The following is a 27,001-nucleotide window of genomic DNA, read 5'->3' on the forward strand; positions in this document are numbered from 1 at the left end:
CTGTCTAAAGTGGACCCACCTGTCCCGTCAGAAGGTAGGCCATTCTCCAGGGTTTCTACTATCAGATGATCGTACCCATCCAAATTCAGTTTTGCTAATGAACGACTACAGTCTACATTTTTAAGGAAGTGTGGATTGAACGGTTACGATCATCCGCTGTTCAATGCTTTGGGTATCCTCCATTCACGATGGGCCCTGGCCACATGAAAGGCTACGCTCACCAAAAGGTGGGCCCGTGGGCCGAACAAGTTGCTCGATCGAAAAATATATTGTTGGGCCATTGTCTTATACAATGAGGTTTTAGAAGTGTCTTGCATCCGCACAGAACCGTTTCGTTTTCTGCTCGTATTTTTGCGGAGAGAGAGAGAGAGAGAGAGTCCGGTAGCAATGGTACGTTTTTCGATCCCTTCCGATTTCTACCTGTTTATTTCCGGATTCTGTTTTCATGATAAGATCTGCAATTTCGATTTTTGTATCCTTGCTTCTTCTTCTTTTTTTTTTTTTCCTGTATTTTTTATATTGATAAGTTCAGATCTGGTTGGAAATTCGGTTGTTATTTTGTTTTTAAAGGACTTTGACTATTTTGGATTTCTATTTAGATCAAGAGCTTGGAAATCTGTGGTTTTACTCAGAAATATCTGGCGATTTTTTTTTTTTTTTTGACATTTATGTCTTACAAGATCTATGATTGAGTGCATCTACTTTCTTCAAGAAATTTAATAATAGTTGAGTTTTTAGAGAATTCGCTGGTTGGATTGGATCTGTGACACCCGTATATGGAACGCGAGGGGGAATTGTAGTGTCCTGATGTGCCAGTTTGTACAGGTGGGGCCCAAAGGTTCTGTGATTCAAGCAACTGATCTGATTGGGCCCACCGTGGATGGGGATCTCGATACTGCTGCTTGTTTGTAACATGTTTAACTTCCGATCAGCAGCCTTCAATTAGATGGTTAAGTAGAAATAACGCGTGGTCTGGAAAAAAAGGTCAAAGATTCGATGGCTATGATATTAAGAACTGGAGGATATTTGGGGCATTCCTCATAATGGGCCCATCAAATAGATTGTCTGGATCGTCGAATCCTGGGTCCCACTTGTCTTGAATACAGACTAGGTCATGGTTTGCAAATTGGTTTTTGAGTATCAAATAGTTAACGACCGTGCAGAGTTGTATCGCCCTGTATTGGCCTTGTATCAGGCCTTTGCATCTGTATCGATCCTGGACAATCCCCGGTACAAATCGTGCAGTATGTACTGGTACGGGACGATATGTCAAACCCTCGATTGGGTGCATTCAGACACTAACCATCACAATGCATCAGAGTTAGGGTGGCAAATGGGCCATGCCTGGGTTGGATTTGGCCTATAACTTGAACTGGTTGGTTTGGTACTGTTGCCCTCGGTTCTGGTTGAAGTTTTGATTTTGCTCACCCCAACCTGCTCATTTGCCACCCTAATCAGGCTCTTTAATTTATGTAAACCCCGAAAGGGGTAAGCAAATAGATCAAAGAAAGGAAGAAAGAGATTGTGGGAAAGGACCCAACAATCCTCTAGCCAAACACTAGAGACCGCGAATGCAAGACTATGAGCAAGCTCAATAGTCCTCTAGTCATGAACTAGAGATTACTTATCCCCCTTCAATAACTAATGTAGAGAAATATGAGAATTACTCAAAGAAAATATCAATCAACTTCTCTTATTCCATAGGCCACACGCCTTATTTATAATCAATCACTACAATATGTAATAAAAGCTATGCAATCTAAAAATAGAATTCCTAGCTAGCTAAGATATGAGAAAATAGGAAACTATCTAAATAAGAAAGTACTTAAATAAGAAAATCTAAAATTACTTCTTGCCTAATAAAAAGATATGAAAGAAAAAAAAAAATTCTTAATGTAGAGATTTGAAAGAAAATGAAAGTAGTGATGAGCTAAAAGGAGAAAGTGGTCCTTTTCTTATACACAAGTGTGGGATGTAGGCCAATTGCATCAATTCCTCCCGGCTTGGAAAAACTCGGCTCCGTCGAGTTAATGGCAATGTACTCATAAAGTTCTGGGTTAATGCTCTTGAAATCATCTGCTGAAATCCACGTGCTGTCGGATCTTGGTTGGCCCTTCCATTTGACAAGAAACTTCTGATACCATACCCTCTTTGGTGTGTGGAGACTATTTGATTATCAAACATGTCTTCAATGATTTCTTCGAGCTGGCGTGGTTCCTTAGGTGTTTGGATAGCCTGTTCTTCTATGCTCTCGTTTGCATGATGTCTAAGATAAACTATAAGTCTTCCACCTTAAAAATGGGACTGATCTTCATTTCGGGTGGAAGCTTGATTAGATATGCATTATCACCTAGCTTCTTCAAAATATGGTAAGGACTTGCTTTTCTGGAGTGGAGCTTTGTATTAGAGCCTATTGGAAACCGCTCAAGCTTAAGTTGCACCATGACTCTTATTTCCTTTTTAGAATTATTCAGAACGTTGTCGAATGTTTGCATGTCCCTTCTAATTTTCATTACTAAGGGTGATGTTTCGCCTAACTTCTTCATGTATCTCCTTAACATGTTGTCAGCATCCTAGCTCGATCGAGTTGCACAAGGAAGTTGGACTAAATCGATAGGTTGCCACGGGCGTATACTCATCACAGAATCTCGTAGTGCGGTTCACAAAACTGTTATAAGCAAACTCAGCTTGTAGTAACATGATGTCCCTTGGGCTGATATAATCACCAACCAGACATTGAAGTAGATTCCCAAGACTACAATTGACGACTTCAGTCTGATGCCCACATGTTTGCGGATGATAAGCACTTGGGAACTTCAACTTAGTTCCTATCTTAGACCACAAGGTGCGCCAGTAGTGGCTCATAAACTTGACATCACAATCATATACAATCGTTTTGGGAATACCATGTAGACAAACCACTTCTTTAAAGAAAACATTGGCAATGTGCATGGCGTCTAACGTCTTCTTATAAGGGATAAAATGAACCATCTTCGAGAACCTGTCAACCACAACATAAATAGAGTCATAGCCACGTTGAGTCTTAGGCAATTCCAAGACAAAATCCATACTGATGTCTTCCCATGGTGTATCTGGCATAGGTAATGGCATATAAAGACCAATATTTTTCTTGCTACCTTTATCTAGCCAGCACGTTTGACATTGGCGAACAACAATCCCGATATATTTCTTCAAACATGGCCAGTAGAAACAGTTCTCGACTAGAGCTATTGTTTTATCGATACCAAAGTGACCACCGAAGCCACATGAATGAGGTTTACGTATAACAAGCTCCTATAAGGAACTCTTTGGAAGACACGACCTCATATCATATTATATCATAAGAACCAATCGTGCAAGCTAAATCTTAGATACTTGGCGCCTGCGCCGGAAATGAGTGTTGAAAATACCTTTCTAAAATCATCATCTTTGGTATAGTCTCTTTTAAGTTCTTCAAACCCAACAACAGAAACTGATAAGGTGGACAATAGCTGTGATTTCCGACTAAGGGCGTCTGCTACCTTATTTTGAATGTCAGCATGATGTTTTAGGTTGAATGTGAACTCTTGAAGATAAGCACTCCACTTAGCATGCTTAGCACTCAACTTTTTCTGAGAATTCAAATAACGTAATGCCTCGTGATCAGAATAGAGCATAAACTCCCGATGAATGAGGTATTGACACCAATGCTTCAGAGCTTATACAATAGCATAAAACTTCACATCGTACGTAGAATACTTCATTTGTGCCTCATTGAGTTTTTCATTGAAAAAGGCTACCGTATGTCTTTCCTGGCTGAGGACACCTCTTATGCCAATGTGGGTTGCATTACAGCCAACTTTGAACACCTTTTCAAAATAAAAAAGTCTAAGAACTAGAGCTTTTGTCATTTTTTGCTTGATTTCTTGAAATGCCTTTATTGCTACTTTAGTCCACTCAATTGGACTGGACTTCATACATTCAGTAATGGGCGCGATGATGGAACTAAAGTTCTGAATAAACCTTCGATAAAATGTTGCATGCCCGTGAAAACTGTTAACTTCATGAATGTTTATGGGAGTAGGCCATTCAACAATGGCCTTTATCTTTTTAGAATCATCCTTCACGCCTTATGCAGAAATGACGAACCCTAGAAAAACCATGCTAGAACTCATGAAGGAACACTTCTTCAAATTGATGGAGAGTTTCTCGTGGCATAATACTCTCATCACTTGGCAAAGATGGTCCAAATGATCTTCTCGTGAACGGCTGTAGATGAGGATATCACCGAAGTGATGAGGATATCGCTGAAGTATACGACAACAAACTTACCAATGAATGGCCATAGAATTTGTGTTATCACCGACATAAACGTACTGGGTGTGTTCGTCAAGCCAAATCACACGACTTGCCATTCATACAATCCATCCTTTGTCTTGAAAGTAGTTTTCCATTCATCTATAGCACGAATTCTTATCTAGTGATACTTGTTTCACAAATAAATCTTCGAAAAGATTGAAGCATTTGCCAACATGTCCAACATGTCATCTAGGCGTGGAATAAGAAAATAGTACTTCACTGTTATCTTGTTGATGGTGAGACTATTAACACACATTTGCCAGTTGTCATTCTTCTTTGGTGTCAACAACGCTTACACGACACATGAGCTGAGGTTATCACGAATGAAACCCTTTGTTAGCAATTCCTCCACCCGTTGATGGAGTTCTACATGCTCTGTCAGGTTCATTCGTTATGTTGGAATGTTTGGTAATAGCGCTCCGAGTACCAAATCAATCGCATGCTAAATGTCGTGCATAGGTGGAAGCTTACTTGGTAGTTCATCAAGGATCAAATCTTGAAATTGGGATAGAATGTCTTGAATCTCAGGTGGTTGAATAACAACATTACCAACTGGATTGATGTTGCATCCTACCAGAGCATACATGATTCCCTGTTCATGACTCTCCTCCATGGATCGGACCATACTCAACATTGTGGAAGTTTGCTTTGCCTCTTCAGATTTATCATCCTTCATAGGGTTAAGAGTAATGTGTTTTCCTTTATACATAAAGTTATATGTGTTCTTGTGACTCTTATGAGTTACATCCTTGTCGTATACCCACGGGTGCCCCAGTAATATATGTGTGACATTCATTGGAATTATGTCACACCAACGCGATTTTTTGTAATGACCTAGAGAGAAGTTTACTAAGCACATCTTAGTCACATGAATGAATGCGTCATTCACCCACAATCTTATATGACTTGGGATGCATTTGTGGTTTCAATTTCAACTTGTCCACTATGCTTTGTGGGGCCACGTTCATGCTACGCCTCGTCAATAATGACCTTGACAACCTTTTCACCACACGATACTCGTGTACGAAAAATATTAGTTCTCAACTAGTCTTCTTGGGCCTCCTCTTTTGGTGCTGTCAGAATCCTTCTGATCACCAATGATAACTTGTTTTCATTAAGGACATCTAGGCCTTCCTCAAGGTCCTGCTCGTCATCTTTTGGATCGTTTTCATGTTCATCTTCTACTTGGTTTGCAATGAAGTTTATTGCCTCGCAAAATTGGAGATTGTGAAAGGGACACTGTCACATAATGTCCATGACCGCCACACTTAAATCAAGTGTTGGTCGATCTCTCCTGTGTTGTTGTAACGGACTTTTCCTTTGTATCACTGTTCAGGGAAGATGATTTGAGGTAGAGTTCTGACTAATTTTGTAATCCCGAGGCAAGTTAGTGTGGGGCACGAATGGTTGTAGATGCGAATTGGAGCCACTAGCAGTGGGGCGGGTGGATGCATAGCCCCCCCACCTTGAGGGCTACTGCGCCTTATCACCACCTTCTGCTCCAGTATTTTTTAGGCTATTCGATACGCTTCGTCTACGCTTATTGAGCCGAACGGTCGCCAGTTCTCTTTGAATCTCAAACCATAGCCCATTGTAATAATGCGCCACTTGTTGTCTTTCGGTTTCAATTAGGCGACTGTGAATAACTAAGTCATAATAACGTTGTGTGTACTCCTCCATGGTCAAATTATCCTATCGAAGTGCGAGGAGCTTTGGGAAAGAAGTCGTCTCATAATCTATCGGCAGAAACCTTTGCTTCAATCTTGCCGTCATTTCCTCTCAATTGCTTATGGGATGAAGGCCACATCGTTGCAAATCTTCTTCGATGGCGTACCACCAGTTTTGAGCTGCGTCCTTAAGTTTTAGGCCAAGGAAACGTAACATGACAACTTCTTCCATTTCATACAAATGAAAATATCGCTCCATTGATTTTAGCTAGTCATTAAACACCTTGGGATCCAAATTACCATCGTAATTTGGAATGTCAATCTTGATATGCTTAGTGGGATCCGAAGTGCGAATATTCCTTATTCCTTCGGGTTAAATTAGATGATCACGTCAGGGGTTGTTCATGTCCCTGCTCCCAGTTGCACATAGCGATGTTGTTGGGCCCCATAGTCAGGCTCATATTCTTCTTCTTGGAGATTGCCATTCCGGCCAAGATGCCTTAGAGTCAATAGTCCTAGACTCCAATTCTCCTTCAAGGCCATCCATAGAGGTCTAGCGGTCTGGATTGATTGCGCTGCTGGCATCTTCGAAAACAGTAATACTTCATTTCAAAGCATTCATTCTGACCATGGAATGGGTCTCTAGATCATCTTTACTGCTTCGTGATCAAATCGACCACTTGTTGCAAAGTTGAGATAGTCCCATCTTGAGGTTGCGTAGCCATCCTAGGAGTGTAAATCGTCCCTCTTCTACTGTGCATAAGACTTCAGGCTTTTGAAAAGCATGCGAGAAGTGTTTTTTTTTTTTTTTTTCCCCTCTCTTTTATTTATTTATTTATAAATTTTAATGTAGTAAATGGGAAAGGTTTTCGAAAGGTTGGGTATAGGGTAGGCTAGGGTGATTTGGGATGGGAAAAAGGAAAGAAAGAAAATGGAATATGAAGGATTGAGATGAGAAAAATACCGTTTTAAAGTTTCTCAAGAGAAAAACTAGCTTTGATACTAATTTAACGTAAAACCCGAAAGGGGAAGCAAATAGATCAAAGAAAAGAAGAAAGAGATTGTGGGAAAGGACCCAACAATCCTCTAGCCGAATGCTAGAGATTGCGAATGCAAGACTATGAGCAAGCTCAATAGTCCTTTAGTCTTAAACTGGAGATCACTTTCCCCACCTTTCAATAACTATCGTAGGGAAATATGCGAATTACTCAAAGAAAATATCAATCAACTTCTCTTATTTCATAGGCCATTGGCCTTATTTATAATCAGTCCTTACAATCTGTAATAAAAGCTATGAAATCTAAAAATAGAATTCCTAGCTAGCCAAGATATGAGAAAATAGAAAACTACCTAAATAAAAAAGCACTGTAATTAAGAAAGCACCTAAATAAGAAAGTACTTAAATAAGAAAATCTAAAATTACTTCTTGCTTATTATAAAGATATGAAAGAAAAAAGAAATTTCCTAATGTAGAGATTTGAAAGAAAAGAAAAGTAGTGATAGGCTAAAAAGGGAATGTGGTTTTTTTCTTGTACACACGTGTGGAGCGTGCACATGTGGGATGTGGGCCGATTGCATCACTAATTTCTCATGGACATGGATACTGGGAGCGGGGTCACAGCATTGCATAATCCATGATCAAAGATACAGATACAGATAGAGCGATCCCTTTCGACACGTTGATACCATGAGAAATTGCTGGGAGTTTGTGATATGCGATCCTAATATAAAATGGTGCTATTAAGTGGTGCCAGTGACTAATGATTATCTGCCTTTATCATATGCGTATTTAAGACTCGGACACATTTGAAGCTGTTTTCATGCCTCATATTGCAATTCTTGGCTTGTGCTTCTGCCCTTTTTCCAGATTCACTTTGTTCTTCTTATTAGCCGGCAAGGAAAAGTGAGGTTGACAAAATGGTATTCTCCTTATACGCAGAAGGAAAGATCCAAGGTACACAGAGCTATTTATGATATTCTATTGTACCTCCTTGCAGATTTGTTCTGTGTCTTTGTTTGGCACTAACTGGCTTGACTGAGCATTCTTGCCACTTGCCATTGATTCTGTGAGTAATTTATTGGATCTTCAAAATAACCTTTTAACTCCACATGCATGTGTTCCCCAAAAAAGAAAAGAAAGGAGAACTCCACGAGTATGTACCACACTATCCTCTCTTCATTCTGCCACATGTACAAAGCTGGCCTATGTTTTCTGTAGCATCTGAGTTGTTAGTCATGTGGGCTGGCCTAAGAAGCAGGCAGTCTAATCATCAGGTGGGCCAGTGTATGAGACAAATGGATGGCTGAAAAAGCATGGGCTACGTGTGGGATTGGAAGGCCTCACTTTTGAGAATTATTATTGCAGTTTGTCATGTTGCTTAAATTTTACTGTGTATCTGCTGATCCTCTGCATCAATTGTCTTGCATAGGTACTCCGAGAGCTCAGTGGAGTGATTCTCACCCGGGGTCCAAAGCTCTGTAATTTCGTCGAGTGGAGGGGATACAAAGTTGTATATAAAAGGTAATTTGACATATAGATGATGCTACAATGGAAACCCATTCAGCTTTCTTGCTGACAGAACTGAATTTGTTCTGTGAAAACCATTTGCAGATATGCCAGCCTCTACTTTTGTATGTGCATTGACCAGGATGACAATGAACTGGAGATCCTTGAAATTATTCACCATTTCGTTGAGATTCTAGACCGTTATTTTGGCAGTGTGAGCCATCTGACCATCAATTATATATTTCAAATTAAAACAACATCCACATAAATTTACATCCTTCTCCACCATTCCTTTTCAGGTCTGTGAGTTGGATTTGATCTTCAATTTTCACAAGGTAGTTTGTCGAACCTTGTTTGTCCGAATCTCATCTCTGCACAAACAATTTCCTTTTATTAATCTTCTTTGGATTTTCAATTAACAGGCATACTATATACTAGATGAGCTCCTGATTGCTGGTGAACTTCAAGAATCAAGCAAGAAAACTGTGGCACGACTCATAGCTGCGCAGGTATTCTTGTCTCCGTTGTGGAGTATCTTTGATTTGTGTGGCACCATTGACTGATTTGGAGATGGTTTCGGATCGCAGGACTCGTTGGTGGAGACCGCAAAAGAGGAGGCTAGTTCTATAAGCAATATCATTGCACAGGCCACAAAATAGTGTATGTTGAAATTTAGTCTTTGGTTCTATGGGTTTGTCATGTTGTTTGTATTAGTTCTTGACCTCCCTTGCATAAATGGATGGGTGCATGAATTTTTTTAATTTTTTATGAGATTGATAACGTCTCCAATGATTTGTCTCATCCATCATCATCATTATTGTTTTCATCATAGCCTTGTCCCAGTTATTGGGGTCAGGTTCTCATTTTCACTTGTTGAAGGTTTGACCATCGGCCCACTTTACATCAACTGATGTAGCAGAATTCAAAGGAATTAAATAGAAGCTTGTGTTTCAACTTTTGAGGTCTTGGGCTTGAGCCTAGCTTTCCTATAAAAAAGAAGAAGAAGAAGGATATATGCACGACTCAATGGCTCATTGACTTGGTCCACTTGACATGACTCATTGTGACTGGAACTAACTCAGTGGATTTTATTAAACATAACAATGTAGGTACAAGGATTCGAACCCCAAACATCAATCAAGGAAAGCAACAAGCTTAAACAGTAAGGTACTTGGGACTATTGCTGTTTTGGATCACATTTCTATATTATTTATACTATATTTCTATATTATATATACTATATTTAACTATCTTAAACATCTATTTACATTCCTAATATTTTCAATTTACAATAATTTAATATTGAGTGGAGTTGAGTCGAGTCTTCGAGTCAATCCAACTTATCTGAGCATTGAGTTGCTTCAAGTTTTTGGGCTTCTAAACTACGAGTAAATCCTCTAAGATCATGCCACTCAATTGATAATGTCTTCACTTGCAGTAGAAGATGACATAAAATAAAACGAAAGAGGATAAATATATGCAATCAGACCACAAGGAAAGCCCTAAAAGGGATCTGGATTCTAGAGGCATTGCAACTCTAGATTCTAGAAGAATCGCTCTCCTTGGATGGAAGCAGATAGCAGGAAACTAAAAAGAAGGCAATTTCTGTCCAATCAATATTTGAGGTATTCAAGCGTCATCATTCATATGTTCAGACCTCTTGCCTTTATATAGGCTACAAGTACATGTAGGACAAATATAGAAAGAAAACCCTAGAATATTCTTTGCTGGTTTCCCATTGGTCGACATTAATAGTTGTACAGCGCTACTTGCTATTAAAGACTGCTTAAATAAGAGAAATGAATAATGAGTTCCCATCCAACTAGGAAACTAGGCAAGGAATCCAATTTATCTGGACCTTTCTACACATGAAGCATATGTACTGTTTGCACAAACCCTCTTAACGGTGTCTGACCATTTGCATATGGGCCTTATGGAGGTGTACGATTGGACCAATGTTCTGAGTATCGACAATATTACCAATAATATTAATATCACTGATATTATTGTTATTGCCAACTCGGTGATACCGATGACACGTACTATCAGAAATTCCAAGTATCGGTCGATATATCACCAATACATCACTGAGTATCACCAAGGTATTCTGTATCGGTAACGGTGGCCGTAACGGTCACCATTATTATTGATAAGGGTATTGGCTGTAACGGCCGATACGACTCCCGTAACGGTTGAAAATTTTCTTTTGCCCGAAAAATTCTAAAAAAATATCTAGAAAATTCAAAATAATGTAAAAATTCCAAATGTGTATTCATTTTTTAAAAAACATGTTTATGGTAGTGTAATGGTCCACTCTTTGGTGAGTGTGTGTATCGAGTTGTCTAGTGAATTCGTGAACATTATTAATATATATCTAATGTTTATACATCATAATCAAGCATTAGAACTAGAAAAAAGTATAAATACTACTTTTTCAATCTTTTGAAAAAAAGGTCATTGGAGCTTCTATTTTCTCAAATTACTTCAATCTATGGTTTTAATATTAAAAATTATAGTAAGAGTGGTTGAAATCTGTTGTAAAATGATATATAAGAGTTTTTTGAATGAGAAAAGTGAGAAAAAAATAAGGAGAAAAATGGATTTAAATAGGGAAAAAAGTGGCCGTTTTTCGACCGTTGTGGGGGTAACAGTTATTATGGCCCGTAACGGGCTTTACGGCCATTGTAACGGCCAATACAGTCCCAAAAAACCAACAACCCCATTTCACTTCTGTATCGCGTAATGGTCACGGCCATTACCTATACGTATCGGCCTTTATGGGTGTATCGTAACGGATACGGAACACATTGAGTATCACCAATGTATTGCCAATGTTTTCGATTGTGTTAATTCTAGGTGTCGCTTGTATTACCAATGTATTATTGACATTTCGATAATATTGCCAATGTATCGCCAATATATCGATATCGCTAAATATATATTTTTTAAAAAAATCCATTTTATTTTTATTATAGGTGCATGGTTGTATGATGAAATGCACGTTTTTATCTGTGTATATGTATGCATGCATGGATGAATGGATCATGGATGTATGCATGTATTTATGTATTGATGGTTGCTTGGATGGATGAATGTATGTATATATGTGTTTGTCCATGCATGGATGGATCATGCATGTGTGTATATATGTGTGTGTCATCATACATATGTGTGTATGTATATATACATGCATGAATGGTTGGATGGATTGATGGATCATGCATGTGTGTTTGTATGTATCTATGGGCATGCATGGATGGATGGATCTACATTTTCCCCATGTTTTCCCAATGTTTCCCTGAGTCAATGATACATGCTTTTAGGCTCCCATTAAAGAGAAACTTATTATCTATTCTTAAATATGCAAATATGCTTCTTTTTTTTTGCTATTATTTGATTCGTAAATATACAAATATGTGAGATACGGGTTGAGAAGGGGGAGTTAGCAAAGCTTGCGCGTAGTTTGACTACCACAGGCATCTACTGAAGTATCATTGAAAAATTCCACTATTTTCCCTATGGGCCTGTTTGTTTTTCAAAGAAATGGGAAATACCTGGGAAATAGTAATTATTTCAATTTCCCTGCGTTTGAAAATTCATGGGAATTTGTGCCTGTGAAATTGGTTCAAAAGATGTAATTTTAATTTTTGAACTGCAAGGTAATGCGAATGATATATCCATTCCGTCCGTCTGTTTTATTACAATATTTTGGAGCATGAGACAAAAAATGAAGCGGATACAACACTCAAGTGGCCCACGCCAAAAGAAACAGTGGCCCTACAAAGTTTTTAACGGTAAGTATTCGATTCCCTTTTTTATATGACGTGATCCAATTGAGTATTGGATATGCCTCAATTTTTTATTCATGCTATGAATTCAACTGGAATAATGGATGAACGGTGTAGATAAGCGAAATGCATCACAGTGGGACCCACAGATATTTTGTAATATTCTTGGTTTTCATGTCAAATCAGGTAAGTAGTAAATGTAAGGGAAAGTAATCATTACTTTTTTACACTGCATTTACCATTTCACCGGAAAATCAAACACACCTTATGTTTCCCAATGTTTTCTAGGGTCAGCATTACATGATTTTAGGCCTCTATTAACGGGAAACTTATTACGTATTCGTCTTTTTTGCAATTATTTGATTCCTAATAATGCAAATATGTGTATTTTAGCATCTCTTGAAATCTCATTGAGAAATTTCCACCATTTTCTGCATGTTTCCTCAATGTTCCCTCAGCAAGGTATTCCATAACGGTAATGGTGGCCGTAACAGCCACTATTGTTACCTTTACGATACGGGCTGTAATGGCCGTTACAGCCCCTGTAACGGCTGTTACGGTCTCTTTTTTTTCCTATTGCAAAAAACCCGAAAAATCTGTATCGGCCCTGTAACGAGCCGTTATGGGGGCTGTAACGGCCTTTACAGGTCATTTTATCCGTAACGGCCTTTAAGACTTTTACGACCCCATAACGGGTATCGGTTGCCACTGTTACCTTTACGTAACGGCCTTTACGGCCTCGTAACGGCCTTTACGACACACCATGTCCCTCAGTCATCGATACATGTTTCCACATCCCCGGCCAAATTATGCATGTAACGATGTGATACTATGAACACTGGATTGGACTAGCAGACTTCATAGTCTAAGTGGTCATTAATTAAGGCCATCTAACCCGGTTTGATATGTGGGTCCCACATTCCAATCAGACCACTTAATTAGTCCATATCTATCTCAAAGAGTGCTATACGAATGGAGGAAAAGCATCGTACCTATTTATAAGAATAAAGGAGACATACAAAGCTGTACTATGACTATCTGTTGTGGGATTAAACTTATGAGTCATACTATAAAACTTTGTGAAAGAGTGATTGCAAAAAGACCTAGGGTATGAGACAAATTTATTAGAAAATCGGTTTGGTTTCATGCTAGGGAGGTTTGCCACTTATGCTATTTTCCTACTTAGACAATTGATGGAGAAATATAGTGAGAGGATCTCCACATGGTCGTTATTGACCAAGAGAGAGCTTATGATAAGGTCCCTAGAGGGTTAATTTGATGGGTGTTGGGAGATAAAAGAGTTTCAGGATGATATATTGACTTGATTAAGGATATGCATGAGGCAGTAGTAACAAATGTGAGGACTACAAGTGGAGAGACAAGTGAGTTTCCAATTACTGTAGGCTTGTTCCAAGGGTCGGCATTGAGTGCGTACCTTTTTTCATTAGTTATGGATGAGTTAACTAGGCATTTGTAGGAAGAGATCTCATGGTGTATTGTTTCCAGATGACATGGCTAAGGTAGGTATAAAGTATAAACACAAAGCTAGATTTATGAAGAGGTGGCTTTAGAATTTGAAGGATATAAAATTAGTCGAACTAAAACAGAGTATATGGAGTGCAATTTTAATAACAATAGGAGTTAAAATGAGGAATTAGTGAATATTGCTAAGCAAGAAGTTGCCAAAATGACCACTTTTGATATCTTGGGTTGATTATTCATGGAAGTGTAGATTGAGAAGGATGTTATCCATAGGATTCAAGTGGCAGGGAAGAAATCAGGAGATGTGCCTTTAGAGTTTTACGTGATCGTTGTGTACCACTCAAATTGAATGGGAAATTTTATAGGATGGTTATAAGATCAGCCATGCTTTATGGGATAGAATGTTGGGCAATTAAGGAACAACATGTCCATAGGATGTGTAGCTAAAATGAGAATGCTGAGATGGATGAATGGCAAGACTAGGAAGGACATAATTAGAAATGAATGCATTTGAAGGAATTCAGGAGTAGCATGAATAGGTAATAGAGGAGAGAGTATACTTTTTGATGGTTTGGTCATGTGCAATGGAGACCAAAAATTGTGCCGATTATGACGGAGTTGGTACAAGTTGAAGGTTTTAGAAGGTCAAGGTGAATGCCAAAAGGACATGGTGCAGGTTGTAATAGAGGAAGCAGATTGTGTACTGAGTAAACTTCGTGGGGGCCACCGTGACGTATGTGTCTTATCCACTCTGTCCATCCATTTTTCTATCTCATTTCAGTGCATGAGCCCAAAATTGAAGTATATCCAGATCTCAAGTGGACCACACCACAGGAACAATGTGAATTGAACAAATACCATTGAAAATTTCTTGGGGACCCCAAAAATTTTGGATCAAGCTGATATTTGTGTTTTTCCTTCATCCATGTCTGTGTGACCTCATGAACAGGTTGGATGACAAATAAACATCTTTGTGGGCCTTAGGAAGGTTTCAATGGTGGATGTCATTTTCCCCACTGTTTCTTGTGAATTCATGGAAAGGTGCACTTCAAACCAAACATAGATTTCCTTATGGAATACACAGCTTTTCTTAGTGCTTAATATACCTTTCCTGAAAAAAACACAGCTTTTCATTTCTTTGCAAATATGATGTCTGTGTTTCCCATATCTACAAAATGGTTTCCATGCATACGAACACGCCCGTAAAAGCTGTAATGTTGCTGTTCCAGTATCTTATTCTTCCAGTTTCCAGGTATGGCAGGCTGTAGAAAGGGTTTGTGGAAGCCCATCTTTCTTTTATTTTTTCCAACTGAAGAGAAATGGTATATCTAGGGCCTGCTTGGATACCACTAAATAAGTTACTTTTTCTACTTGCAGCAGTAGATAACTTATCTGAGATAAGTTTGGTTTATGATCAATTATAAGTAACTTTTTTATGTAAAGTTACTTGATCACTTCAGTTTAATAAGTAGAAATCAAGATAAGCTACGTAAGGCATAAGTAGCTTATCTTAAGTAACTTATATATGATCCAAACGGCCCCCCTAGGGTCATGGGCTTGACTCTTGCCTTGGAGCATTGCTTTCACTTTGATCTTATAAGACAGGTTTTTTTTCCCAACAGCTCTGATGTGCACTTGCCTCATGTGGTCATACCAACATGCCATCTTTTGTATCCAAAGGGTGTTTTGAAAATTGGGTTTTGGAGTGAAAGTTATCTTTAAAACTTTTTACTAACAGTACTTTTTGAAGATGGCTGATTAGTGTTCTGATGGTAGATCTTAGATATTCCTGTTAGGGCTGTACACAAGCAGAGTTAGCTCGGTTAGCTCGCTTGACTCGACTCGGTTTGAAACTGAGTTCGAGCTGAGTCGAGGTGATTTTTTTAGCTCGAAAAAATTTCAAACTGAGTTCGAGCTTGGCCGAGCTCGACTTGGCTCGGATCGAACCCAGCTCGAATCAGACTCGGATCGAACTAGTTCGGTGACTTGGTTACTTTGATATTGATGTTGCTCACCAACTGTTTGATGAAATGACCCAACCAAGTGTCGGCTAGTGGCAAGGAAGGTATGTATGTGAAACAAATACCCTTTTTTTCTTGATTTTCATGCTGCCTACAAGGTGTTTGATAAAATACCTGTAAAAACCGCTGCTGATGTTTTACAAACAATGAGAATTTGAGATGCAGTCCATGTGTTTGTGAAAATGCCGCAGAGGCGAACTCAACTCGATTTTGGCTCGAACTAGCCCGAGCTATTGACCAAACCGAGCTGAGCTGGCCAGTCAGGCTTGAGGACCGAGCCAAGTCGAGCTGTGCCAAGCTCGACTCGGTTTGACTTGTGTACACCTCTAATTCTTGTCATAGTTCTAAAACTCGGTGACTTGACTCAAGACTTGGCTGAGTCAACTTGACTCGACCAGATATCGAGCCAAGTCACAGTGAAACTCGCTGAGGAGCTGGACTCGGTTCAGACTCAGCTTGACTTGTTCAGTTGTCTTGCCTACTGAGTCAAATACGAGTCAAACTGACTTGGCATGACTTGAACCGATTCCTCAACCAGCTGACCAAGCACTTGTTTCATATTCAAAGTTTCATATTTTATATTCACATATATTTTAAATCTCTATTATTATGATAATTAAGTTTTTAGTTTAAATATTAAATATCAAGTCGAGTAGAGTCTTCGAGTCAACCCAACCTGACTGGGTATCAAGAGGGGGTGGCAATGGACCAAGTTACCCGACCCAGCCCGGTTGACCTGGCCTTGAAGGGCCACGGCTTGGGCAACTAAACTTGGCGCCAGGTCTGGACTTGAGCTTGAAATCTATGTATGGTGTCTGAGTCAAGCTAGGCCCGGGCCAATGATGAATAGCCTGACCTCCGCCATGGAAACGGATTGGCTACTCTCCCTGCCACCAGGCAATGGTTAGTGGTCGGTGCTCCATGGGCCCCACCATGATGTATGTGTTTCATCCATACCATTCATCTATTTTTATAGATCATTTTATGGTATGTAAGAAAAAAATTGAGGTATATCACAATCTCAAGTGGATCACATTACAGGAAACAGTGTTGAATGAATGTTGACCATTAAAAACGTTTTGGGGGCCAAAAAGTTTTGGATCAAGCTGATATTTATTTTTTCCCTTCGTCTGGGTCTCCATATCAAGAAGGGGTGGTTGGAAGAGGGCCCAAAGGTATTATGTGGAGAAGAAAAATCAAACGAGGATGGCGGTCTAGCAAGGACCTTGACGTACGATTAGCTGATGGTTTAGCATGCATCCAGGTATGATGCAACGTATCCGAATGGTCACGGACCCTGCACTCCATTGTGCAATTTTGACTCAAAATATCTTTACCAGCTTCTAATTTCTTGTTCCGTCACATGCCATGGATGACCTTCCTCACCCCATTTATTACTCTCTTTTTTAACCTTCCAATCCAAAAACCAAAATAATAATTTTTTTTTAAAAAAAGGTTAACTTGGGAAATGATTGACACCTCTACATAATTTAATTCAAAAGTTATGATTCACTGGTTTGAAATAACAAGGGAAGAGAAGCTGATCAACTAGTTATGATAACAATGTTAAGGAGCGAAATCTTTGTCAAACCACGTTGGCCAAAGAAGAAAAAAAAAACACACAAGTGTCGTTTTTGTCAAAACTGTTTTAGTTGATGTCCATGTTCAGTCCTTTTCTCTTTTTTGTTACGATTAGGAATCGTTCAGAAAATTCAAATCCTATGTTTTGAGTTTCTTCTCTCTCTAGGAAAATGGCCGCTTTTGACGACCATACCTATATGCCACCGTCTCTCTCTCTCTCGATCGACAGTCATATGGAGACAAAATATACTTTTATAATATTAAAATAAAGAATAAATCTGTCAGGGGGAGTGGCCAATCCGTCTCCCTCCACCATTGCCCTACTCTGTACTACGTAGTGCATTGATGGGTATTAGTGTGTGTGTAATAATATGAAGAGCTTTGATACTCTGGTAGAGTATGGTGGATGATATGCAAGCATTTATGAACCGTCCAAATTATGCACCCAATGGTGAATGAACTTGCATTCATGTACTCAATTTTATGTCCACACATCTGGCCCTGTATTGGTTGACATTGCTGGACTCGGTTCAACCAGCATACATGGCCAGCCCTGTTGCAATCCTATCCATCCCAGCCCTAACCCTGCCTGGCCCTTTAGTGTGAGGGCTAGGTTGGGAGCCTTTTTAGCCTGTTAGGGCAGTCAGGCTAGGGCTGGACGAAGGCCAACCTCAGCCTAGCCCATTGCCACCCCTAGTTTATTTAATGGTAACTGCCTCAGTCATTTCACCCCTAGAGATTAGTTTTCAAGTTTTTAAACTTTTGTTTCTTGCGAGTGGGCCCCAGTTTTTGAATGCTAACTGATGAGTGGATGCCAGCAAGAATTTGCAAACAGAACTGTCATCTAATGGAGAGTGGTGACGAAACTCTTTAACTATTGAGGGGCACTTTTGTGGAAGTGCTGAGAGTGAGTCACCGATACGTTAGGTTTGCCAGGCCATTCATTTGGAATTAAGACATCATCATCTGGTGGGCCATGCATTTACGTGGAATTTGAATACATTGGTGAATCTCTCTTAACTAGGTCTTTTCTTTCGTATGGTTTTGCTCCTCCCCCAGTTTTTCAAATACGTTGAACACGTGTACCATGCTTCTACATATCATTCTTCTTTCTAACCTGGGTATCTTTTAGTGGATGGGGGCGTCCATGGTGAGGCCCGTTGTACTAATGGTTTGGATCGTTGAAACATGTGGCCCACATGCCCAAACTGAAAATCCAAACAGTTCATACCCCCATCATTATTTAAAGAGACATGATGTAGTGGTGTAAGTTAATGGAAACATTCCGGTCCATATGGTTGCTTTGTGACTCAAATGGGATTCAACCACAAGGGAACCGAACATCCACCATTATCTCTCAAGGTGTTATGCCATCCAACCTGTAAAGGTGGACGGCTTTGATAGGACGTCACTGATAAGTATCTGAGAGAAGGAAGAAATTTTCAAGCCAATTCCATCCACTTAAAAGTCGAATTTTCATAATAAAGACATTGATTATCCTACCAACTGAATTTTTCTTTTCAAAAAGATGACCCCAAGGGGAATTTTTCCACTATGAATTGCGTGGAACTCTCTTTGGAAGTTTCGTGGACGCTGTGTTGAAAGAGAGATTCATTGACATTGAAATCTTTGCTTTTACAAAACGTAAACACCGGCTTGACTTGTGTAGGTACATGTGTGTGCACATGTGAGGGGAAGGAACTTCTGTTAGATATCCATCACACGTGTATTGAATTTGGATGGTTGGACTGATTTTTTAATAAGTGTTCATTTCTCTCATTTGACTTTGACATGACTGATAGGTATCTGATTTATTAACAAGTGTTCATTTCCAAATGAAGCAAACTCCAAATTAAAATCACACAAGTGAAAGATAAATGCAAACAAAGTAACACACGGATTTTATGTGGAACAACTCTTGCAAAAAAAATCTCAGTACAAAGCGACGAACAATCCACTATGAAAACGAAAGTACAAGAGATATATCAACTTACAAATACGAAATCCTACACTTTCTCTCTTCAAAACCCTATAAATGATTTAGCTCTCCTTGTTCTACTTTAATTATGTATTACACTCATATATATAGTGTTACACCCAGAATAGGAAACAAATCGTGCAATTACACAAAACCGCATGCGCTGTTAATCTAATCATCAATCGATTAATATGAATCGAGTAACCCTTGATCGATCGAGTCCCCCATGTTCGATCAATCAAACATGCTCAAAAGTGTCCAAAGAATTAATACTAATTTCTTAAATTATTTCGATCGTTCGAACCTCTAAGGTTGATCAATCAAACATGTTCAAAACTATGTAGAGATCAATTTGTTTAATCCAGGGTTCTTTTGATTAATTGAGCAGTCTGTTCGATCGATCAAAACTCTCTGTTTCTGTACATATAGAAGACATTTAGACAACAATCTTCATAATGACTTCAATTATCATGATTCACAGCTCTAGGCTCCATATCTAATCATCTCCATCATAGCTTCACCGTTGTCGCTTCTTATGCACGCTTCGTCTTCATCAAACCTTTGCCAAACCCAAAGAAGCATAACAGAATCTGAACTTCTCTACAGGAACCACCTTTGTAAGCGTATCTCTTGGATTCACGCTCATGTGGATCTTCTCAATAGTAACACCGCATTTCTCAAGTACCCGTCGGATAAAATAATGATAAACATCAATATATTTAGTACGAGAATGATATACTGAATGTTTTGCCAAATTGATCGTACTTTTGCTATTACAATTAATTGGCATGATCTCCTATTGAAGCCCAAGCTCGCTCATCATTCCTCTAAACGAAACACATTCTTTGAATACCTTTGTCACTGTCGTATACTCCACTTCGGTTGTGGAAAGAGCAACCATAAACTAAAGCTTTGACATCCAATTGATTGCTCCACGTACTATACAAACGAGTAACCGAAAGTCGACATTTATTGTCCACGTTTCCAGCGTAATCTGAATCTACATAACCTACAAGTTTTTTCCTTTGATTTTTTGAATGTTAAGACGTAGTCCTTCGTACCTCATAAATATCAAAGTAGTCATTTCACTGCCTCCCAATGTTGCTTGTCGAGGTTTGACATGTATTTGCTCACAACCTCAATTGCATGTGAAATATTTGGTCTCATAGAGACCATGGCATACATTAAACTACCAACCATGCTCGAGTAGGGCACACGAGACATAAATTGCTTTTCTTTATTTATAGTGGGACATTGATCTGAAAAAAGTCAAAAGTAAGCAGCATGGGATGTGCTAACTGATTTAGTCTTGTTCATCCCAAACTTGACCAACACCTTCTCAAGATATTTTGCTTGAGACAATTGTAACATTCTCGCTTATATGCCCTAACCGCATATGCCATATATTTGTATCATCTGTGTCAGATTCTACGTGTGAGGTGATAGCAGCTTCACCCATAACTATGCTCCTTACCAACTTGTATAGATTTTCAACCTTATGTCTCTTCATCAACACTATTGCACCTCTGATGACCTTTAATACACCGCCAAATGCGGTGAATGTGCAATCGTTCGTATCTAAAATTTCAAAGGATATTAAATTTTTCTTCAAATTTAGGACATGCCTAACATCAGCAAGAGTCCGAATGACTCCGTCAAATATCCTTACCTTGATGGTCCCTATTCTGATGGCCTTGCATTTTACATTATTTTCCCTCAAAACACTTCCACCATCATAAGACTTATAGGAATCGAACCAAGTTCTATCCAAGCACATGTAATACGAACATTCCGAGTATAGAATCCAAGTGTCTGAGAGACGACTTGTACCTAAAGAGACCGAGAGGTCTCCTTCTGAGTTCTTTTCTACTACACTCGATGATTTACTTATGTTCACTTTTCCTTTATTTTTGCTTTACATGTCATCCTTCTGTTTCTGTCAGTCTCTATTGAAGTACTCCTTAATGTCGCAATAGAAGCATCCGTCCTTTGCCTTTGACTTCGATCTGGACTCTTTCTTCTTGTTTTACTAAGATTGCTCCATGGATCGCCCATGTCCCTAGCCCCTTTTCGCAAGTAGCCCTTCCGCCTGAGAGTCATTATCACTCAACTTTTTCTCCATCTCGTTGGAAACGAGCACTGCAGTTATTTCTTCAAGTTTCATTGTATTCTTCCCATATAGCAGAGTAGAGACAAGATGGTTGTATGATGAGGGAAGTGATGCTAGAAGTATTACTGCTTTATTTTCTTCCCTGATTGTCTCTTTGAGCCTTACCAACTCACTATATAGCTTTGTAAACAAGTTCATGTTCTACAAGAGATCCAATTTTTCCAGACAGAAAAGTTATTTCTTCACAAACAACTTTTTTGTGAGGAACTTTGATATGTACAAGTCTTCTAACTTCTTCCACATCATTATGGGAGATTCCTCATTCAAGATGTTGTACATAACCTCATCTGACAAACACAAACAGATGGTGCTCATAACTTTCTCTCCGACATTGCTCCAATCATCATCTAGCATCTTGTCTGGTTTTCTTTCCCACAACACCTTACTCAACCCTTATGAAACTAAAATGTCCACGACCTTATGCTACTATAAACTGAAATTGTTCTTCCCATTAAACTTTTGTATATTGAATTTTGATCCCGACATCTTCTCTCAAACCCAAACGTCTAACATGACGCTCTGATACCACTTTATTGTGAGTGAACTCACTCTATATCACACCACAATGATGTAAACTCGAGCCAACAACAAACCCTGGTCAAACCTCAGGTATTAGAAATTCGAATCTAACACCACCGCCAATCCGTGCGCTTTGTGGAAGCACGATAAACGAAGATAGAATAATATAATAATGTAGGATAATCAAACCAAAAGCAAATAATCACAAACATGATAATATTTTACATGGAAAAACTATCACGGTAAAAAACCACGACACAAAGCGACAGAGATCTACTACAATCAAAACCTTAGAATTGTACAAACTCATATTCTTCGATTACAAATGTACTCAATCTTCGCTTTCGATGCGCACCTCTAGAAAGCCTCTAAATCCCTTGAGAAATCCTTCCCAAGTCCCTTTACAAGTGTAGAAAACCCTCTTTCTTAGCCAACCCTAGCCCCTTGAGAAAACACTTGTATTAGTTTTTTATTAACCTTAATCCTTAATAACAAAATTGGGCTTAAATACCCTATTTTGCGAAACCCGACGGACGGTCGACTGTGAATCATCATAGAGAGTCACGATCGACCATGAACATCATAGTGAGTCATGGTTGACCATGGATCCTCATGGTCGATCGTGCCCTATAGAATGCAAGGCATCTACACAACACAGACAACATTTAAGTCACATGGAGTTTAAGCACTTTTTTGCCATTTTAGGATGCCGGATGATATACACTCATTAAATCTCTACCTTCTTACAAGATGTGTATTATGCACGTTTGTGCACATACCCTATGTAGTAATGATGTACGGTATTTCATATGTAGATGAGTTCAGTTTTCAATATTGGGTCTCATGTCTATCGCATGCACATAATAATTTTTTATTGGCAATAGATCATTACAGCAATTCGGATTAATTCCATCTTACGGTTCATCTAGCCCACTATTTCATTTCTAGCATTGAAAGGCATTTATCGAAGGAAGAGTTTTATTTATTTATTTATTTATTATTTTTTAATGGTTAGCCCGAATGTGAATATTCGAGTATTTACCTGCAACCAAAATGTAAATATATCACATTATTGTGCCGGAAGCGCCCATAGAATATGGCCAGTTTGATCCCCACAGTTGACACTATTTATAATGTTTGTAGGCATGGTGTTAATGCCTTCTCTGACCTTGTTAGATTTAACGACTTAGGTGATACCACATAACATCAAGATCTCAACAAAAGACAAAGAAAAGATCTCTTTGGCCATCCTGACGATCAAATGTGATCAGGTTCGATGAGTCATGAGTTGCACAAAAATGATAAGTTCAATTGGCTATAGCCATGAGATATATGTTGTATGTCACGTTCACATAGCATAGCCAACTACTCATCATAGTGGCCTCATTACTGAAAATGGGCATCGACCAAAACACAGTCATAACAAGTGGTGGGTTTACTCGATGCACCATAACAGCACACAAAGAGGTCCTTATGGTCGAAACCGCGTAATGAGTGGAGTACTAACAACAATGTCAAGTTGGCTGAGTTTCACAACGCACTCCACATGTTTGCACAGATAAAAAAATAACGATCACCAACACATGGTGTCACAAGAGGGACTCTTGTCCACATAAAAGGAGTCGGACATATCCGTAAACAATGGCAAACCCACAATGAAAGACTATCATACATGGCATTGTTAATAGGCTACAATTGTCTTCGGGCTTAGATGATTATTTTTATGTGACAAGACTTATCTTTTTATCCTACACTGACAATGTAATCCAACATGTGTATGCACTGTGTTGGATCTGCTCATAGGAATATTATAATGCGGCCATTAAGGAAGACTTGAGATCCAAGGCCTCACCATTTATGTTTCTTAAAAATACTTTTATTAGTTTTTTTTTTTTTTTAATTGAGTTTTTTATACTCTTACCTTACCTTGCGTGAATCAAGTTATCTCTATTGTTATTAGAAGAAAAAGTCCTTTTAGTTAAAAGATAAAGCTTCTTAATTTTATTTACGGGTGGATAAATAGATGCCTGCTTCAATTCTTAGTCATAGGTACGAACGAAAAAAAAAAAAAAAAAACGAAGATAGCGATCAAATCTTTTTTCATATCACTTGTCATCTAGATTCACACTAGAACATACAAGTGCGAGATAGAAACATGTGGCATCGTTGTGGTTGTGGCTATATCCAAATTAAAATTGAGGAAAGATGGATCTACAATCTGGATTACTGGACATCCAAAGAAACCCAGACCGATGATGGTTGACATTCAATGCTCCAGTTCAGCTGTTAGGATTGGCCGGCCACAACGGCCCACGTGATGAGAAGCTCAGATCTTGCACACTTGTGCAATGAAGAAGGGGGGGGGGGGGGGGTTGTTCCCATCACATCTATCAATGGTCTCCACTGGTTGAATCTTCCTTTTCTTGAAGCTAATATTTCTCAAGCGTAGATGGCCAATAGCAATGAAATTAAATTGCACTGATTATACAATCCCTTCAAATTCGATCTGTTCAAGCTTTTGATTGGTGGAATTCCTCGCAGATCGCCAAGTTACCCAAAAATGACCAGGCACGCTGGACCCCACATCCTACGTGGGGTAGTTGATCCAGACCGTCCACTTCCGGTCCTAGTGGGGCCCACGTGACAAAAGGCCCAATTAGAAGGATGGACTATCTTAGCCATGAAAACAGCTGATCATCTCTCTCAAAAATAAATGTCACACACCAAACACATATCTTCTAAAACAGTTTCTGTCCTTGAAAGAGGACTCTGTATGAAAGGGTTTTTTTCACTCTGTACATACCAAGTAACAAAATAAAATTAAGATCTCCCATCATACAAGAATTTCTTCGTCGTCTTCTTCTTCTTCTTCTTCTCTCTCTCTCTCTCTCTCTCTCTTACATAGGTAGTGTGGATGGATGTGATTAGCTTCTTGTATTACTATCTCCACCCTTCAAGCAAACAAAGGGGTTTGATTAGAAAGAGAACTAGTTCTATGAGTAGGGATTGGGGGCCTGTTCGCCAAAAAACCATTCCTCCTTGCATTAAGAGAAGAACAAGAACTCCTGGAAGACTTCTTTGATATGGTCTTAGAAGATGGTCCAGGAGAGTGTGATCTGTGGCTGTCTAATCCCCCTCCATAGCTCTTGCATGACTTCAGCTTCTTCTTGTAAGGGTTCTCTGGCTTGGCTAGCTCCTCTATGCATTTCACGTTTGATAGAGATGTAAATGATTGAGATTTTCCTTGGAAATACTTTGAAAGTCCCCTCCTACAATAACAACACAACCCAACAAATGTCATTAAAAAATAATTAAAAATTAAAAATTAAAAATAAAAAAAATAAAATAAAATAAAAAAAAACCAAAGAGATCAATTACCCAAAAGGAAAAACAAAAACGACCCAAGAAATTTCATCATGGTTCATGCCTTGGAGAGAGAGAGATCTACTCACTTGAATGGAAGTTGTTCCATGAGAGAGGACATCTCATAAAGAGACCCCCCAGCTGGCCGATCTGACGAAGAAGACGATGCAGAAGAAGTCACTTCCTCGGTCGAATCCGACAGAAACGACGCAACCGAATCGCTGGAAAGATCAGACGACGAAGATAATGAAGACTCAAAGAGATGATGACCATGTTCATCATCCATGATCCCATGCTTGTTTTGTGTATTGAAAGAAGCATCCATCCTCACTCAAATGATCCCTTCTCTCTCTCCTTATCATGCGTTTCTAATTCCCCTCAACACCCAAATCTCTCTCTCTCACACACACCCAACACAAAAACATTAACTTTGAGCCTTCAAGGAGAATGCAATATATAAGAAGAAATAAAAATACACGTGGTAGGATATGTTTACGCTTAGCTACACATCTCTTTCATACGTAGAGATAAGCTTTGTTTTGTTTTTTATTTTTTATTTTATGTTCTTTTATTTAAATTCTTTATTTTATGTTATTCTTTTTGAAGTTACATATAGATTCGGCATTATCCACTTTAACTTTCCTTGTCCCCTCACTTGGAAAAAGGGCAATGGATAAGGCTCCTCCACCCGTTGAAATCATCCATATCCTTCAGATCACTTTCCTCCTTTTTATATTATTTTCCAAGCAAAATCTGTGTGCTCTGGAAGAGAGTCTGTGTTCATATTCGTGCCCTTTAACTTGTACAAGTAGTGTACCGTTAAACTTGTGGGGCCCAGTTATAAATAGATGATTTGTACGGCTATTGTGTCTTAGATGATCCGGGTGCAATTTGGTCGGTGTACCCGATTGGGTGATAGACGGGTCTTGTTCTGGAATTGGACCCGCTGCTTTGATTGGATGATGATCTACATCACCTGTCATACTCCTGACTTTTAAATGAGTAGGATTTTGATTCCTAAAAGTTCTTAAACTGTGATGTTTTGATGACATCCAGTCCATCTATATGACCCCATAATGTTCTCCTTTGTGTCCAAAAATCAGGTGGGCCTCACCATGTAAAATCATGCCAAATATCTAAGATCACCGTTTCGTGGCCCACCTGAGCTTTGGAATGGACTGATTTTTTGAGTGTGCCTTCATCCTGGTCAGATGCATCTTTTGAATGGATTGGATGGTGTATAATCTACATGGTGGACCACCTGATATTTTGATCTGCCTGATTTTTGGCAGCGCACATGATAAACGGATTTGATGTCGTTTTCATATCACAGTGGGCCCACAAAAATTTCTGCAAGTTACGCCCAACCTACAAATTTTGTCAGTGTATCCGCCTCGTGTTATGAACCCGACCGACCTAGCTTAAGACCCAAAGAGAAGTAGGTCTGGTCAGGATCCACTTTGTCTGGACCACCCATTATACGCCCAAACCAGACTCGTGAATCTAGATGGAAAACCCCTCGACCCGACCCGACCCGTTTGCACCCATACTGATGCCCGGTCGGTGGACACCTCGTGGACGGTTAAAA

At 39.1% G+C, this 27,001-nt stretch overlaps 2 protein-coding genes across 2 annotated transcripts; one reads left to right on the forward strand and one right to left on the reverse strand.

Moving 5' to 3' along the window:
- The first annotated feature begins 264 nt into the window (after window positions 1–264).
- LOC131236926 (AP-1 complex subunit sigma-1) lies at window positions 265–9,300 on the forward strand. The gene is made up of 7 exons (XM_058234461.1): window positions 265–390; window positions 7,873–7,959; window positions 8,435–8,526; window positions 8,617–8,725; window positions 8,811–8,846; window positions 8,934–9,020; window positions 9,099–9,300. Exons 1-7 carry the CDS (start codon window positions 388–390, stop codon window positions 9,168–9,170), a joined length of 486 nt encoding a protein of 161 aa, XP_058090444.1. The 5' UTR covers window positions 265–387; the 3' UTR covers window positions 9,171–9,300.
- A 15,486-nt stretch (window positions 9,301–24,786) lies between these two features.
- On the reverse strand, window positions 24,787–25,855 carry LOC131236927 (protein OXIDATIVE STRESS 3-like). The gene is made up of 2 exons (XM_058234462.1): window positions 25,503–25,855; window positions 24,787–25,319 (listed from the first exon to the last, which is right to left on the reverse strand). Exons 1-2 carry the CDS (start codon window positions 25,736–25,738, stop codon window positions 25,004–25,006), a joined length of 552 nt encoding a protein of 183 aa, XP_058090445.1. The 5' UTR covers window positions 25,739–25,855; the 3' UTR covers window positions 24,787–25,003.
- Window positions 25,856–27,001: the final 1,146 nt, after the last annotated feature.

This window comes from Magnolia sinica, chromosome 2, assembly GCF_029962835.1.
Source record: "Magnolia sinica isolate HGM2019 chromosome 2, MsV1, whole genome shotgun sequence".
Taxonomy (NCBI): domain Eukaryota; kingdom Viridiplantae; phylum Streptophyta; class Magnoliopsida; order Magnoliales; family Magnoliaceae; genus Magnolia; species Magnolia sinica.

Bases quoted from the DNA above. Each gene is read 5' to 3' on its own strand.
- LOC131236926 (XM_058234461.1), top strand. The intron at 7,960-8,434 runs GTACACAGAGCT...TGTCTTGCATAG, and splicing joins CGCAGAAGGAAAGATCCAAG to GTACTCCGAGAGCTCAGTGG. The intron at 8,847-8,933 runs GTAGTTTGTCGA...TTCAATTAACAG, and splicing joins TGATCTTCAATTTTCACAAG to GCATACTATATACTAGATGA.
- LOC131236927 (XM_058234462.1), bottom strand. From the start codon at position 25,738: ATGGATGCTTCTTTCAATACACAAAACAAGCATGGGATCATGGATGAT. The intron at 25,320-25,502 runs GTGAGTAGATCT...TTGTTATTGTAG, and splicing joins ATGGAACAACTTCCATTCAA to GAGGGGACTTTCAAAGTATT.